We start from the raw sequence: 13,303 nt of genomic DNA, 5'->3' as shown, positions 1-13,303 counted from the left end.
CATCCCAGTGGGTCATGTTCCCTGACAACAGGGCACATTTCCTTAACCACTGCCCTCAGTGGGAGCGCACCTGCTTTCCAGAAGTCAGCCGGCAAGGCCTTTACAACTCTAAGGGTCTCCAGAAAGCATGTCTGGGCACCTATGCCTCATTTCCTCTTGCTTATAAAAATCTGTCCCCAGGGTAGGGGCCTTTATTATTCTGCAGCTGAGCAGGGCAGAGATCACTGCCCACATACACCACAGGCAAGGTCGTTTAGGGCAGGGGACCCCTGGGCTCTGTCCCTGCCTGCCACTGGTCCTTCTCTCTCCTGCTGCCAGCCCACACTGGCTTGCTGGTGCTACCTAGTTGTCTCCTCTCTCTCTCTCTCTCTCCCCCGACACCCAGCGCCTCCAAAATCACCCTTGGAGTAAGGTTAGCTTTGGAGTCCCTAAATGAGAAGCCGCCAGATACTCTGCCCCAGCTGCCCTTGTCCACACCAGGATACAGAACCCTCGGGGCTTGTGTCCCAGTTAGCTCTAGACAGACTTATAAGGGACAGATAAGGGGTTACCCAGAGCCTGGAAAGTTCAAAGATGTGACCCAACACCCCCCCCCCAACACACACACAATACCCTCAGAAGTGGGCACCAAGTCACAAGTGACTGGAGCAGGACAGGATAGAAAAAGATGACATTCAAGGTGAGGGGGGGGGAGCTTAAGAGCAAAAAAAGAAAAGATTTATAAGGAAAAGAAGAGAAATTAAGCTCAGCGGGGAGAAAGCAATCAATATGCATGAAGAGGCAGGTTAATTAAATATGTATAATGCAACCAGCTTTCCCACACCCCAGCAAGGAGGAAGAAAGGCAGAGCCAATACTTACTGTCCTTGACCGGTCCTCATGGCCTGCGGGTCTTTGCCAAGTGGGTGGTCAGAGAGGCTGGGGGCTAAGGCGCTCTAAGGAAAGAGTAGATCTTTCTTTTAGCAGTGAGATCCTTGGCAGGTGAAAGGCATGTTTGCAGGGACACACAGGCTCCCGCATGCATACACATATGCATAAGCATGCATACGCAACACACCTCCCACCACTTGAGCCAGGCAGCAAGCGGCCCCAAAAGCTCTCCTCTCCGCTTGCTTGTCACATCCAGTAAATACTGAAGCAGCCTACACCCAGCAGGCGGCGGCTCAGCTCCCGGGCACAGTCTGCACGCCCATCCTCATTGGCAGGACGCAGGAGATGCCCCCAAGCAGAGCTGACCTGGCCCCGCATCCAGGCACCTTCCTCCTTCTCGGCCTCACTAACCTGCAGCTCCTTTGGCTGCAGCTCAGGGAGAAGTCTCTCCCCAGCCCACAGCAGCTGCTCTGCCCCCCAGCCAAGAGTAGGTATTAACTCTTTTCAGGCCACCAAGTAGCTGAAAATCCAGGGAAGGGTGCTTTTCTTAATGAGCTCTGCTGCTGGCCGGGAGGCTGGAGGCTGGAGGCTGGTGGCTGCGCTGGGGCACAGGGAGCATAAAGATCTTGCCCCAGACAGCTGCTGACAGCAGGAGCCAAGCCGAATCAAATCTCCTAATGAGCCAGGAGGAGGGGGCCTGTCTTGCTGGGTGTGATGTGATGTGATAAATGCAGAGAGCGAGAAAAGCTACGGGCAGGTCGCACATCTAAATTCCACCCCCTTTCTCCCAATTCTGTTGCACTGCGCTCCCAAGCCAAACCACAGAGCCCTGAAATTACCCCCCTCTCTCTGCCAAGTCTCAGCTGTCCCCTTACTCAACAGAGGAACCTCTCCCCTAGCCCATTTCTGCCCCTACCCTCACCCCACCAGGATCAACCACACCGCTCCCCACTCCTTAATGAGAATTCCCCACCTCCTCTGCCTCCTGGAACGTGCAGATTTCCAACCCCATGCTCCTGCCTCTCACCTGGTTTTTCCCACAGTAGCAACTCACCTCTCTTTCCTCATCCATCACCTAGCAACTTCCCCCCTGACTTGCATTTGTGATGGAGTGAGACTTTCTCCTTTGTTCTGCCCGATCTGCTCATCATCTCTCTGTCTCTATCCTTTTTCCCCCCTCAATATTATTTCCAAACCTCTATACCCACATAGATCTTCATACTGTCTGCTTCTGTTCCAGAAGGGAGATTCTTCCTGTTTGTCCTAGTTCTCTGAAAGTAGTACCCAGACTGGCAGTCTGAGCATCACCTGGGAATGTGATGGGCCTGCCACTGCTCGGGCCCCCTGCAGAGACCTTTGGTGGCAGAAACTGGGAGTGGGACCCAGCGTGCCTGGAGATTCTAATATATGCTAAAGTTTGCAGTTCCTTTGGCATAAAGCTTGCCTTCTCTTCTTCATTACACTCTCAGTCTCTATGGCTGTTCCCATGTCCGTTCAGGAACCAGCTTCAAATACACCTGGCCTTGTGGCAAGTTATTTCTCAAGCCAGGAGTTAGAAGATGTTTCTAAGGCAAGTAGAGGCTTTGTAATAAAGGTTAATCGATTCCATTTATTTGACTGGGTGTTGCTCAATATTGGGGATTGAACCAAGGGCCTTACATATGCTAGGCCACTAAGCTGTATTCCCAGCCTCTCTTCTTTTTTTTTAATTTCAGACAGGGTCTCCTTGAGTTGCCTAGGCTGGCTTTGAAACTGCTCTCCTCCTGTCTTAGCCTCCTGAACAGCTGGCCATCAGGCCCAGCTTCTTTAACATTTATTAAAGATTTAAAGCAAAACGAGGCTGGTGGTACAGCACCCACAAGGCTGAGGCCACAGGGTCAGGAGTTCAAGGACAGCCTGAGCCTCCTCCACCTTCACAAACCAAGTATAAAACATTTTCACGTATTGTCAGTCAACAATTCCACCTAATACAGTCAGGAAGCTCACTATCCCCATGCTACAGATGAGGACGCTGAGGCGAGATGTGATAAAATTTTCCTTTTTTTTAAATGATACAATACACAATGGCAACACGAGAACCAACATCTGTGTCTTATGACTGACAGGGGAGCTTTTGCTCCCATGTCATGCTGGGACACGGTCTCTCTGAGCACAGCTATTGGTGCATGACCCACGTTCTGACAGTGAAATTAATGTGCTCCAATCATTCATTGCCTGGTGCTGGGACGAAGTAGAAATCCTGATGCTGCCCCCACAGTGGCTCACTCTCTCTCTCTCTCTAGCAATGTCCATAGCATCCCTCTGTTAGGCAAAGGTGCCTTCATGTGACCAAGTGAGATGTCTTGAAGCATGATGCTACCTAAAATTCAGAGTTAAGCTGAAAGAGAATTTTTCCCTTTCTAGATCCTTTCCTGGTGTTTTGTAGCGTAAGAAAAAAAAAATCCATGGGTAAATACTGCTCTCATCCAAGATAATGTCTATGCCTTGAGAGGGGTGGTCCACAGCGCCAATGTTTAAGGATCATTTTGTATGTGCTAGACACTGTCCCCAGCATCTCACCCGAGTTCATTGAATTCTCACAACAAATTTACAAAGCCAACATTTTCATCGGCACCTTCCTTAGGTGCAAAAAAGAGAGACAGGTCATTTACAAATAGCAGAGCTGGTGTCTGGCCTCGAATGTGGTGCTGCCACGCCCCTCCCTCTTACCCAGAGGTGATGTCATTAGCAGACTCTTCCCTGCCGGGGCTAACATGGGGCACAGGTTTTCTCAGAGTTTTGTGTTGTCTGATGCACACAGGAAGGAAAGGCACTAGGGAATGGGTGTGAGGCTGCAGATGGGCTTGAGTCTGGGGCAGGGGCTGATTAATGCTAACCATACATCGGAGTCTTCGATTAGCCTTAGAAACAATATGGTCTTGAGAAGGCAACAAGTCAAATGTTTGGAGAAAGTTGCCATAATTAATAAATTTCTAAAGGAAAAGGTGGACATGGAAAGAACAGACAGGCGTGGAGAACACTGGGAAAAGAAGACAGGCAAACCTGGCCCAAAAGCTTCTACCCACACACTCCTGGGCACTAGTGTGGAACCATAGCGTGCCAATCTGAGAAGTGCAAACCTGATACAGTCCTGTCTACGGGACGACTCCCCCGTAAGCTTCCAGAGACAGATGTGGGAAGAATTCCAGAGGGAAATGGGGTGTCATTTCCACACCAGGGAAGCTGACACAGAAGAACCACATTTGAGACCAGTCTGGGATACAGAGGAAGACCCTGTCTCAATAACAACAACCACAAGAAAATCTCCAAGCTAAACATTAAGCTGGCTCCAAAGTCAAGCATTCTACCATGGGTTTCTTTCCCAGATGAATGATGCAGGAAAGGACAAGAACTGTATCGTTCTAGGTTGCCAGAATTCATCCACTTGGACTCTGATTGCCGCGGGGGTTAGAGCTGTGGCTGGTAACGTCAAGCTTTTGTGGCCACTGCTCCTGACTCCCTAGCTGAGACCTGGCCCAAGCTTCTGTTTTCCTCCAGGAAAGCTGTGATGACCAGCCCTGATTTGGCTGTGTAAGTGACCCAGCAACCCCTCTGCTCTTTCCATCTTAAAGCAGTCTCCTTGGGAACCATCTTCCCAAGCCCACACCAGTCCGCACCTCTCTGAAATTAGAGCTGCACCTACGGGGCTCTGCTGGACAGCTCCAGGCACCACAAGGCCCACAGACTCCAGGTATCCCCAGCAACCTTGCTCTCAGCCCTGCCTGCCTCCCCGCAGGGCTCCCTCTGTTTGCTCGTGACATCACTGCATCCTCATCCCTGGGGTAACAAGTGCAGATATTTCTGGCATCTTCTTCATTCCTCTTGCTAAATTGGTGTTCCAATCTGATCATTGTGTTTCTGAATTATTCCTTAGCTCCGTTCCCCTCCCATCCATTGGCACAGAGGTTATTCAGCTCCCCGAGCAGGTCTCCCTGCCCTGCTCCTCCCCCACCCACCCCCACCCACAAACCTCAGCTACCCACGGAACAGACGCCCTAAGCAGATCATCTGTATAATAATCTTTGATGGGCTCCATTGCGGCTCCTCTATTTGCCTGACAATAAGCTGGTCCTGCTTCTCGGTCTGGTTTTATTGCTCTCTCAAATACATACATACACGCCCATGCACCTGCTCCCTCCGTTCAGATAGTCCTACCCTGTTTCTGCCTCTTAACTCCCAGCTCCTTGGCCAATCCCTTTACCTCTGAGCTAAAAGCTCTTCTTCTGAGCTCTTTCGGAATGACTTCAATTAGAGGAGCCGCTCTATCCCAATCCCACCACCTTGCTGTGTGATTTTGACAGCCTGAACCACAGTCTAGTTTCATTTGTCATTTCCAATCCTCCCAAATGGATTTCCACTCCAGAAAGACTGACTCCCTTTGCTTCCAACTCTCATCGCTTCATGCGGAGTAGGTGTTTAACCCTCTGGCCAACTCTGAGTTATGAGTTCTTTTAAACATTTTAGTTTTATTTACTTATTTTGGGAGGAGGTGGTAAAGAAAAAGAAAAATCACCAAGCCTTCCTTAGGGCCGAAATGTGTTAAGACATCTGCAGTCTCCTGGCCAGGATGGAAGTCCGGAGAATGCTAACAGCTTTAGAGGACAGTAGCATCACAGGCACAGAGGACTTTTATAAATGATCCCAACAGCCCGATCTGTGCAGGGTAGAATTAATCAGGAACAAAAGGGGAACTGGCATTGCCACACAGGCCAGAGAATATAATTAAATTGAAGATAAAGGGAATTAAAATCTGCACTATAATATTTTAAAAAGCCATGATAGAAGAGGTTTATTGCCAAATGCCCCCTGTGTATTTATTTAACCAACATACCCCCTAATATAGCACCACATTCAGAGCTCTTAATAAAAGTCATTTGGATATCAGATTTGAATTCTGGTCAGCATGCTCAAGCTCTCCACAAATCTTTTAAAAGCAATTTCCACTGCTCGGCTTCCCGGTAACAGTAGAAACCTGAATCAACATATGCTGCATTGATTTGGGGTTTCCATGGAGACTGGAAGGACACAGGGAAGGGCAGGACAGAAAGAGGACACCTGACCCCAAATTCTACTCTAAAACAACAAAAACATGCATCTCATGCTCCTTCCTCTGAGCATGATCAGCCTCCTTTCCTGTCCATCAGTTCAAGCATCCAGATACTTAATTTGTAATAACCTTCCTGGGTTCCCATAAGGGACATCATGGGGTCAGGGAGAAGGGTCAGCAGCTAACGCTAAGACCCAGGGGGCTTGCAGGAAAGTACGGAAGGACAGAACAAAGGGCCGCCGGACATCATTCCTGTTAACTAGCTCGGCAGCACTAACAACCTGCCCTGGCTCTGTGACCACCAACCCACAAGACCAAGAACGTGTGAATTCTAACTTCCTCTCTGAGCCAGGCAGAGTGGCACTTACCCCATAAGACCAGCCCTTGGGAAGGGGAGACAAGAGGACCAGGAGCTAAAAGACATCTTTGTCTCAATACTCGCCACGCTCCCCAAAATTCTCATTGTAAAGCTCAAATGAACACACCTACCCTGTCCATTTTCCAAGGTGCATATACAAAATAAGTGGAAAGGTTTGCAGGTACTTTGTGAGTTCCAGCATATGATCTTCTGTTATTATATTTGGGGGTGACCGTGGCTTCCTTTTAAATAGAATTTTGCCAGTGAGCAAGTATATACCCCCCAAAAAAGGTAAGCTTATTAGTTTAGTGGGGATTGTACAGAACCAAGGGAAGGTCTAGTGGATTTGATGGCCTGGAGTTTTAGTCACAGGAGTATTACTTTCTAGACATGACCGTGGGCAAGTGATTCATTCTGACTGTCATCATCATTGTGGGATGTAATAAAGGCCACAACCACACCGATGTCGCAGGCTTGTTAGCGGGGTTAAGTGAGGTGACAGCACAGGGTGTTTTCCACAGTGCTTGACAGGTGCCAAGTGGCCCTTAATCATGAAGCACCCCTGTGTTAGTGTTGGCCTTATCAACAACATTTCCCCAACTAAAACGGGATTGAGATTTCCACTACTTCCCTGCTTGACACAAAGGAATTACCTCGACGATGTCTGTTCAGCTCTTTAATAAGCTGTTTGAGGAGAGGCGCAATGGAAATAGAATTGTTATTATTTAAAGACTTGGGTTTTTTTTTCCCACTCGCTCACCAAGGTGATTCAAAAATGTAGAAGATAACACATTTGTGAGGTTGTGGGAGCCTCTGGCCTTCGTTGCCTTTACTGTTCCTTTTTGTCCCTCTTGGGCCTCCATCTGTCGCCTAGCTGCTCACCACAGGCTTTTCTTCTTTCCATCCTTTCTAGTCTCTTGTCTTTGTGCTCCCCTTTCTAACTGTGTCTAGAAAGGAATTTTAAAACTGAACCACGGAGGCTTTGGTACCTAAGTCTGCAAATGCTCCTTGGGGTTCCTAAAGCTAGGAATGCTGAGAAAGTGACATAAAACGGGGGGACATGGTTACACAATCCCATCTCTTGGACAACAGCTGCCAATGTTTATTTTTTTAATGCAATACACAGACCTAGAATGGGGTCCTGACTCCAGTCAAAAATGATAGAAATGTCATGAGAATGGGGAAATGTAAGCGCTGGTTGGATATTTGACGATCTTATGCTAGCCCTTCTCCTTGGCTCTTTGGCTGGCTCCTCCATCCCATCCCATAAATGCCTCCTTTCTAACCTTCACTTTCTGTCCTGTTGTTTTTGCATGCTGCCTGGGTAGTCTCATCCTCACTGCCCCTGGGTGCACTAACCGTTTCCCCAGCTCTGGTCCCTCTCCCAATCATGCAGATTCCTATAACCTGTGGATTACCAGACAGCAGCCTCCGGTAGCCCACAGGCACAGCGAACACAAATATAAACCTAAAACCCAAGCGCATCCCATCCCCTCTTTCTGACCTATTTTATCTGCCATCCCCTCCTGCCACCCTCTGCCACCCACATAGCCCTTGGCTCTCTCTGGCATTGGTGAGATCGGGTTTTGATACCACCATCTACTGAGTAATTCAAGCCAAAAATAGAGAAGTAATTAGAGGTAACTCCTTTTCTCTCAGCTCCTGTCTTTAACCAATTATCAAATCATGCTGATTAAATTTCTTTCATAGTTTTCAAATCCATCTCCTGCCTTGCATCCCTACTCCCACCGCCCTGCCTCCTGTCCTTGTGGTCCCAGCCGATTGTCCTCACAACATCTGCTCTCTGCAACCCAGTCTGTGACCTTAAACTCAGCTCTGTTTTGTAGCCACAAATATATGTTTAAGTCCCAAATATGATTATGTCCCTTTTCCTCCCAGCTTATAAGTCCCCATAGCTTAAGCATAACGTTCAAGCTTAATAAAGAACTTAATACACAAGCTCCCTCAGACTTGGGTCTTGCCTCCCTTGAGAGCTGCCCATCACTTCCTTGGCTTAAGCTCCCATCTCCAACCTCCTCCAGGGCTCACACTTTTGAGCACAGGGCTCTGATCCCTGGACCTTATTTGTTTCAGGCCATCTACCTAGAATTCCCTTGACTTGCCTACACCCAACTTATCCTTCAAACTGAACTTCAGGAAGCCACCCTTGCCCACCCCAGGTAGCAAGTGCCCTTCATATCCTTGGGGTTCCTGGAAATATGTGTCTACCTCATTGCCTGCAATTCTCTTCATCTTCTATGACCCCAAGTTCATCAAGGACACAGAAACGTATTGATTATTTATTCCTTCATTCAACTGGCATTGAAGAATCTCCTTTATGGCAAGCAATGTGGCATGCATGGCATTCCACAGGTAAAAGACATTTCCATCTCTACATCCCCCACACTTAGCATGGTACCCAACACCGGTAAAATGATCCAGTGTCAAACTGGCCTGAGCCTGTGAGTAGTAAGGGGAGTGAGACCACGTCTTGGTCTGGAGCAGGATGCTGGCCAACATGGAGTCGTGAAAATGCCCCAGGCTTTCAGGCATCAGTGGTAAGGGTCCAAGCTTTAATTCGACCTATTCACACCAGGCTCACCTTCCCTGAGGATCTTGCTCCTTTTTCTTTTCTTTTATCTCTGAAATTGAAGTTACTAAGGCCAACTTCCTGTGTCACTGTACAAGAATTCATAGACATGTCAAAGCAGACAGGGACTGTAAATTATTCATCCTCAAGAAAACATGAAATCCCATGATAAGCATCACGCCAGACAAGGCAGATGGCCAACACCAGGTAGGGACAGGGGTGGGGGCTGCAGTAATGGGAGGGGCGGTGGGACTAGGGATGAGGAAGGAGGGGGACCTGTCCTATGGGCAGGAGCCACTGACACAGCTGAAATGTGACTCTGTCCTCCTGTCTGTCAGTCCCAGATTATCAATTTCTTCCCCTTCTTAGACAGTGACAAAAGCCTCCCCATTCACCATTGGGGTCCATAGCTGTGGGCAGAAGTGGCTTCAAGGCTTCAGCACACACACACACACACACACACACACACACACACACACACACACTGAATATAAAGTAAACTCTTCTACAACAATCTGAGCCTGGAATGTGGACTGGGGTTTGCCGAAGCTGTAGCCACAGGAAATAGACTGGGACCCTGGAAATGGTGTGGTCCTGAGCCCTCTGGGAAATGAACGCTCTCCCTGAGATGCCTCACTTCCAGGTGATGTTGGCACTGGGGTTGGAGGAAGGGCACAACTGTGTGGGCACCTTGAGGAGCAGAGGTGCTAAGCCAATTCTCACGGACACTTTGCCTTGAGAGGCAAGGCCTTGGCAAGACATCCTTAAACGTTCAGCTTTTCCAAGACACTCTTCCTCCTAGAACCTTTCATTGAAAAATCTGGAAAACTATTGAAAACTGCAACAGAGAGCATGGTCAAAGGTCCTGAGGAGAGGGCTGGTATTTCTAGATAGTGGAAATCTTAACCTTAAGTACTAGAGCAGAGCACTAGGGCCTCGTCAGCCTCTCCGGGGGTGTAGGTGTTTGGATGAAGAAAGTATGAAAAACTATAAAACAGAGAGTCGGTGATAGGACTTGGGGGGGGGGGGAATATTCTACCTCCTCTTGGGATGGAGCTCACTCAGGAAGAGTGCTGGACCAGAATGAATGAGGTCCTGGGTTCAATCCCAACAGCAGGAAAAAAGAAAATCAGGAAAAATATTCGCAGCTGCAAAGTGATTACACATCACAAATCTTTCACTTGTGCAGTACGGTCGAGACTCTGGAAGTGAATTTGAATGTGGTTTTGAACCTCATTGAGCCTCTGTTTATCCCAAGAAGGTAGAGGTTAAACCACATAACTAACAAAGGTAAAGTCCTTAGCAAAGTTTCTCAGTATATCCTCTTCGCTTGAGGCTAGTTTAATCTTATTCCTTTTGGCTGAATCTTGCAAAAACCTTCAGAAATAAGTGGACACTTGTGATTGTCCCCATTTTCGAGATTGCCAAGGTGAAGCTGCTCAGTGTCTCTGAGTGAAGGGCCCCAGGAAACTCAGCCAATGGCCCTAGGAAGTCTACAATCCAGGATCGCCCGAGTTCTTTCCACCCTTCGAGCACATTCTCTGCATCTCCACCTGTTGCCCCATCGTTGAGATCTGCAGTTTGGGGAAGAAGGGTTTCCATAAAGCACCTTCTGCTTAAGCAGCCAGCCATCCTCTTGAGCATCTGCCCTGAGTCCCGGCCATATCCTAAGATGGCTATTGTGGCTCAGGACCCATCTCCAGGTCAGAGTTCACTGACCCGTGAGAAAAAGACTTTGTCACCATCAGCAGGAGGCTTTGTAAAGAGAACCTGCATACGTTTCCAGGTTCCCTTTGTGAGGAATAATATTGTCAGCTTGACAAGATCTAGAATTGTCTAGGAGATGAAACCACTGGGCTTGTCTGGGTTGGGTTAATTGAGGTAGAAGAATTGACTCTAACTGTGGGTGGCATCATTCTACAGGCTGGTGTCCCAGACGGAATGAAAGGAGGCAGTGAGCTGACCGCTCACATTCATCTCTCTCTGCTGTCTACTTCAGACACAGTGCGACCAGCTGCTTCATATTGCTGCTGCTGTGTCCTCCTTACCGTGATGGATCACACCCTCAATCTGCGAGCCTAAACAGACCCTTCCTTCAGGTTGCTTTTGATGGTATCTTGTCCCAGCAAGAGGAAAATGGTTAATCCAAGCACTACATTTAAAAAAAAAATAGGAATAAAATAAAGCTAAAAGGGTCTGATAGCCAGAAGCACTCACCTTGGCCTGGCATTGCTGAGATGTAGGCCATGATAAAATGTACTCCCCGCTCCCCACCCCCACCAAGCCCCAACCCTGACACAAACTTCTTCCAAGAAGCCGTCTCTGAGAGTGAGCAGAGAGACAATAGTTAATAAAGACTAGACTACTCCATGGATGGCTCGTGGGCTGTGATTTCCCAAAGGATAATGACAGCTACCATCAGCACGATACCACGCTTCTGTTTATTGAGGTTTAACTTTTCCGAATCACTAATACAACCTCATAAACACTCATAACGCTCCTGCTTTCCAGAAATCCCTGTATCCTCTGAGGGAACCCTAAAGGTTTCCAAATCTGTAAGAACAAGTGGCCCCACAGTAAGCCATGTGGTAGGCTGGGTTAAGCATTCCTGTATTGCTGCAGATGGAGGCCTCCTAAGGTCAGAGCACACCAGGCCCTGAAAGCCGGGTACCGGTACCGTAGACAGTTGATGGATGTCAATTAGTTCTAATACAGAAAGAAAAATGAACAACCTCTTCCCCCAGCACAACACACACACACACACACACACACACACACTCAAAAAAAAAAAAAATCACCAGCCACCGTGCTGGGGGGCCACTTAGGAACTGGTACCCTCAGATGCATTTTAATCTCCCTCTAACTCATTGGCATCGTGAGTCCCTTTGCATTGGAATGTGTCACTAGTGTTAGTCACCAGCAGAGCCGAGCAGACCTGCTTGGCTGACTAGAAACAAGACAGATGCTATGTTCAGCTAGGCTGCTGTGCAGGCGACCCCGGTTCCAAACAGCAGCTGAGCAAGACATGAATGGAACTAAAAATAAAGAGCCCGTGGCACAGTCCAGACATGAACTGACAATATTTCCAGGGACGCCCCCCCCCCCAAAAAAATCTGAGGCCAGAAACAGGATCCCTGTCTGCCAGAAAGCAGACTTCAGGGGTCCTGAGGAGTTGAGGCAGAGACCGACAGAAAACCAAAAGAAGAAAGAAAAGAAAAAGAAAGAGCATTTGCAGCTCATCTTCTACTAACTAGGAAGAAGAGAGGCTATTCCTGCATCCTTGCTCTGGACCAGTTTTCAGGCTTGCCCTGCTCGGCCGAGAAGCTCTGAAAGAGGATAAGTGGAGACTATGACAGAAGGGAAGTGTCTTTCTCCTCTCTGTTGTCTGTCCTGCTTCTCCTAGTAAGACTCAGGGGGGCCTGTCCAGGGATCCACCAGGCTCTTCGAGAAACCGCCACACTCTCTTACCTGACTGGTGGTGGGCAGCGCAGCTGGGAAGATGCGGCTGGTGTCGGCCCCAGCTGGGCATGGCTCGGTGAAGCCCTGAGTGACAGAGTCAGCCCTCTCCTGGTACATGGGTGAGGGTGGTGGAGCGTGGCCGCCTCACCTCGGGGCCTCTAGAAGAGCTCCTGCAACATGCTGCTCGGGAGCGCTCTGCTCTGCGCCAGGCTTTGCATCTCATGAAAAGGGAAAGAGCGAGCAGCCAGCCAGCCAGCGAGTGTGCGAGCAAGCGAGCGGAGCACAGGGGAGGGGGCGGGGAGGCAGAGGGAGGGGAGAGGGGCACTCTGACAGATGATGCGCAGCCACGCAGATGGAGGAGGACCAGCAGGCTCCAGCGGGATGATGGCAATGCCTGTGTGGCTCTCTGCTGATGGCTTGAACACAGGCAACCACCTCCGAGGGGCTGGTGGCCCTGCGAAGTTCAGCCAGGAGCAGAAAGCATAAGGGTGTGGCTGAGGTCAGCGGATGGACGAGAAGAGAGAGGGTGGTCTGCTTTGGCTGAGAATCACACCGAAACGGGAGTATGCTTGGCAATATGGGGGAGGGGGAACACAGGCCCCACAGTCCTGACTTAGCTTCAAGGTTATCCCTCTCCTCTCCCAAAACTAGAAGAGCCATTTAGACTTGGGATTTAGAACGGGCGGGCGGGCGATTTATGTCAAGCACTACTTCAACTTTCTTGAAGATGAGAAAAATATCAGACATGGATGGGTATTAGGCAGAAAATGTTCAGTGGCCTTTGTCACCCTGTACAGAGGCAAGCGGGAATGCTTCCCCCGTACCCCCCACACACACACACACACACACACGACGGGTTGGATACCAGAGGCTTGTGCTGTCAAGGATCAAGAGAGAGGTTCAGAAGAAGCGTAGAGCGAATGTACCATACGATGCTTCTG

The 13,303-nt window shown here is 49.0% G+C and overlaps 1 protein-coding gene across 6 annotated transcripts in view; it reads right to left on the bottom strand.

Moving 5' to 3' along the window:
* Positions 1 to 12,656, bottom strand: part of Rgs8 (regulator of G protein signaling 8) — a 44,287-nt gene extending 31,631 nt beyond the window's left edge. Inside the window, exons 1-2 of one of the 6 annotated variants that reach the window (XM_042258317.2) lie at positions 12,372 to 12,656; positions 861 to 934 (exon numbers count right to left, since the gene is read on the bottom strand). In XM_042258317.2, coding sequence (XP_042114251.1) covers positions 861 to 934; positions 12,372 to 12,479 — 182 coding nt within the window. In that variant the 5' untranslated portion in view covers positions 12,480 to 12,656. The other 5 variants (XM_006979918.4, XM_042258319.2, XM_042258320.2 and 2 more) reach the window with 5 other exon arrangements.
* Positions 12,657 to 13,303: the final 647 nt, after the last annotated feature.

The sequence above is a fragment of the Peromyscus maniculatus genome, chromosome 11, assembly GCF_049852395.1.
Source record: "Peromyscus maniculatus bairdii isolate BWxNUB_F1_BW_parent chromosome 11, HU_Pman_BW_mat_3.1, whole genome shotgun sequence".
Classification (NCBI taxonomy): Eukaryota; Metazoa; Chordata; class Mammalia; order Rodentia; family Cricetidae; genus Peromyscus; species Peromyscus maniculatus.
The sequence above is the reverse complement of the archived record's forward strand: the minus strand, read 5'-3'. Positions and strand labels throughout refer to the sequence as shown.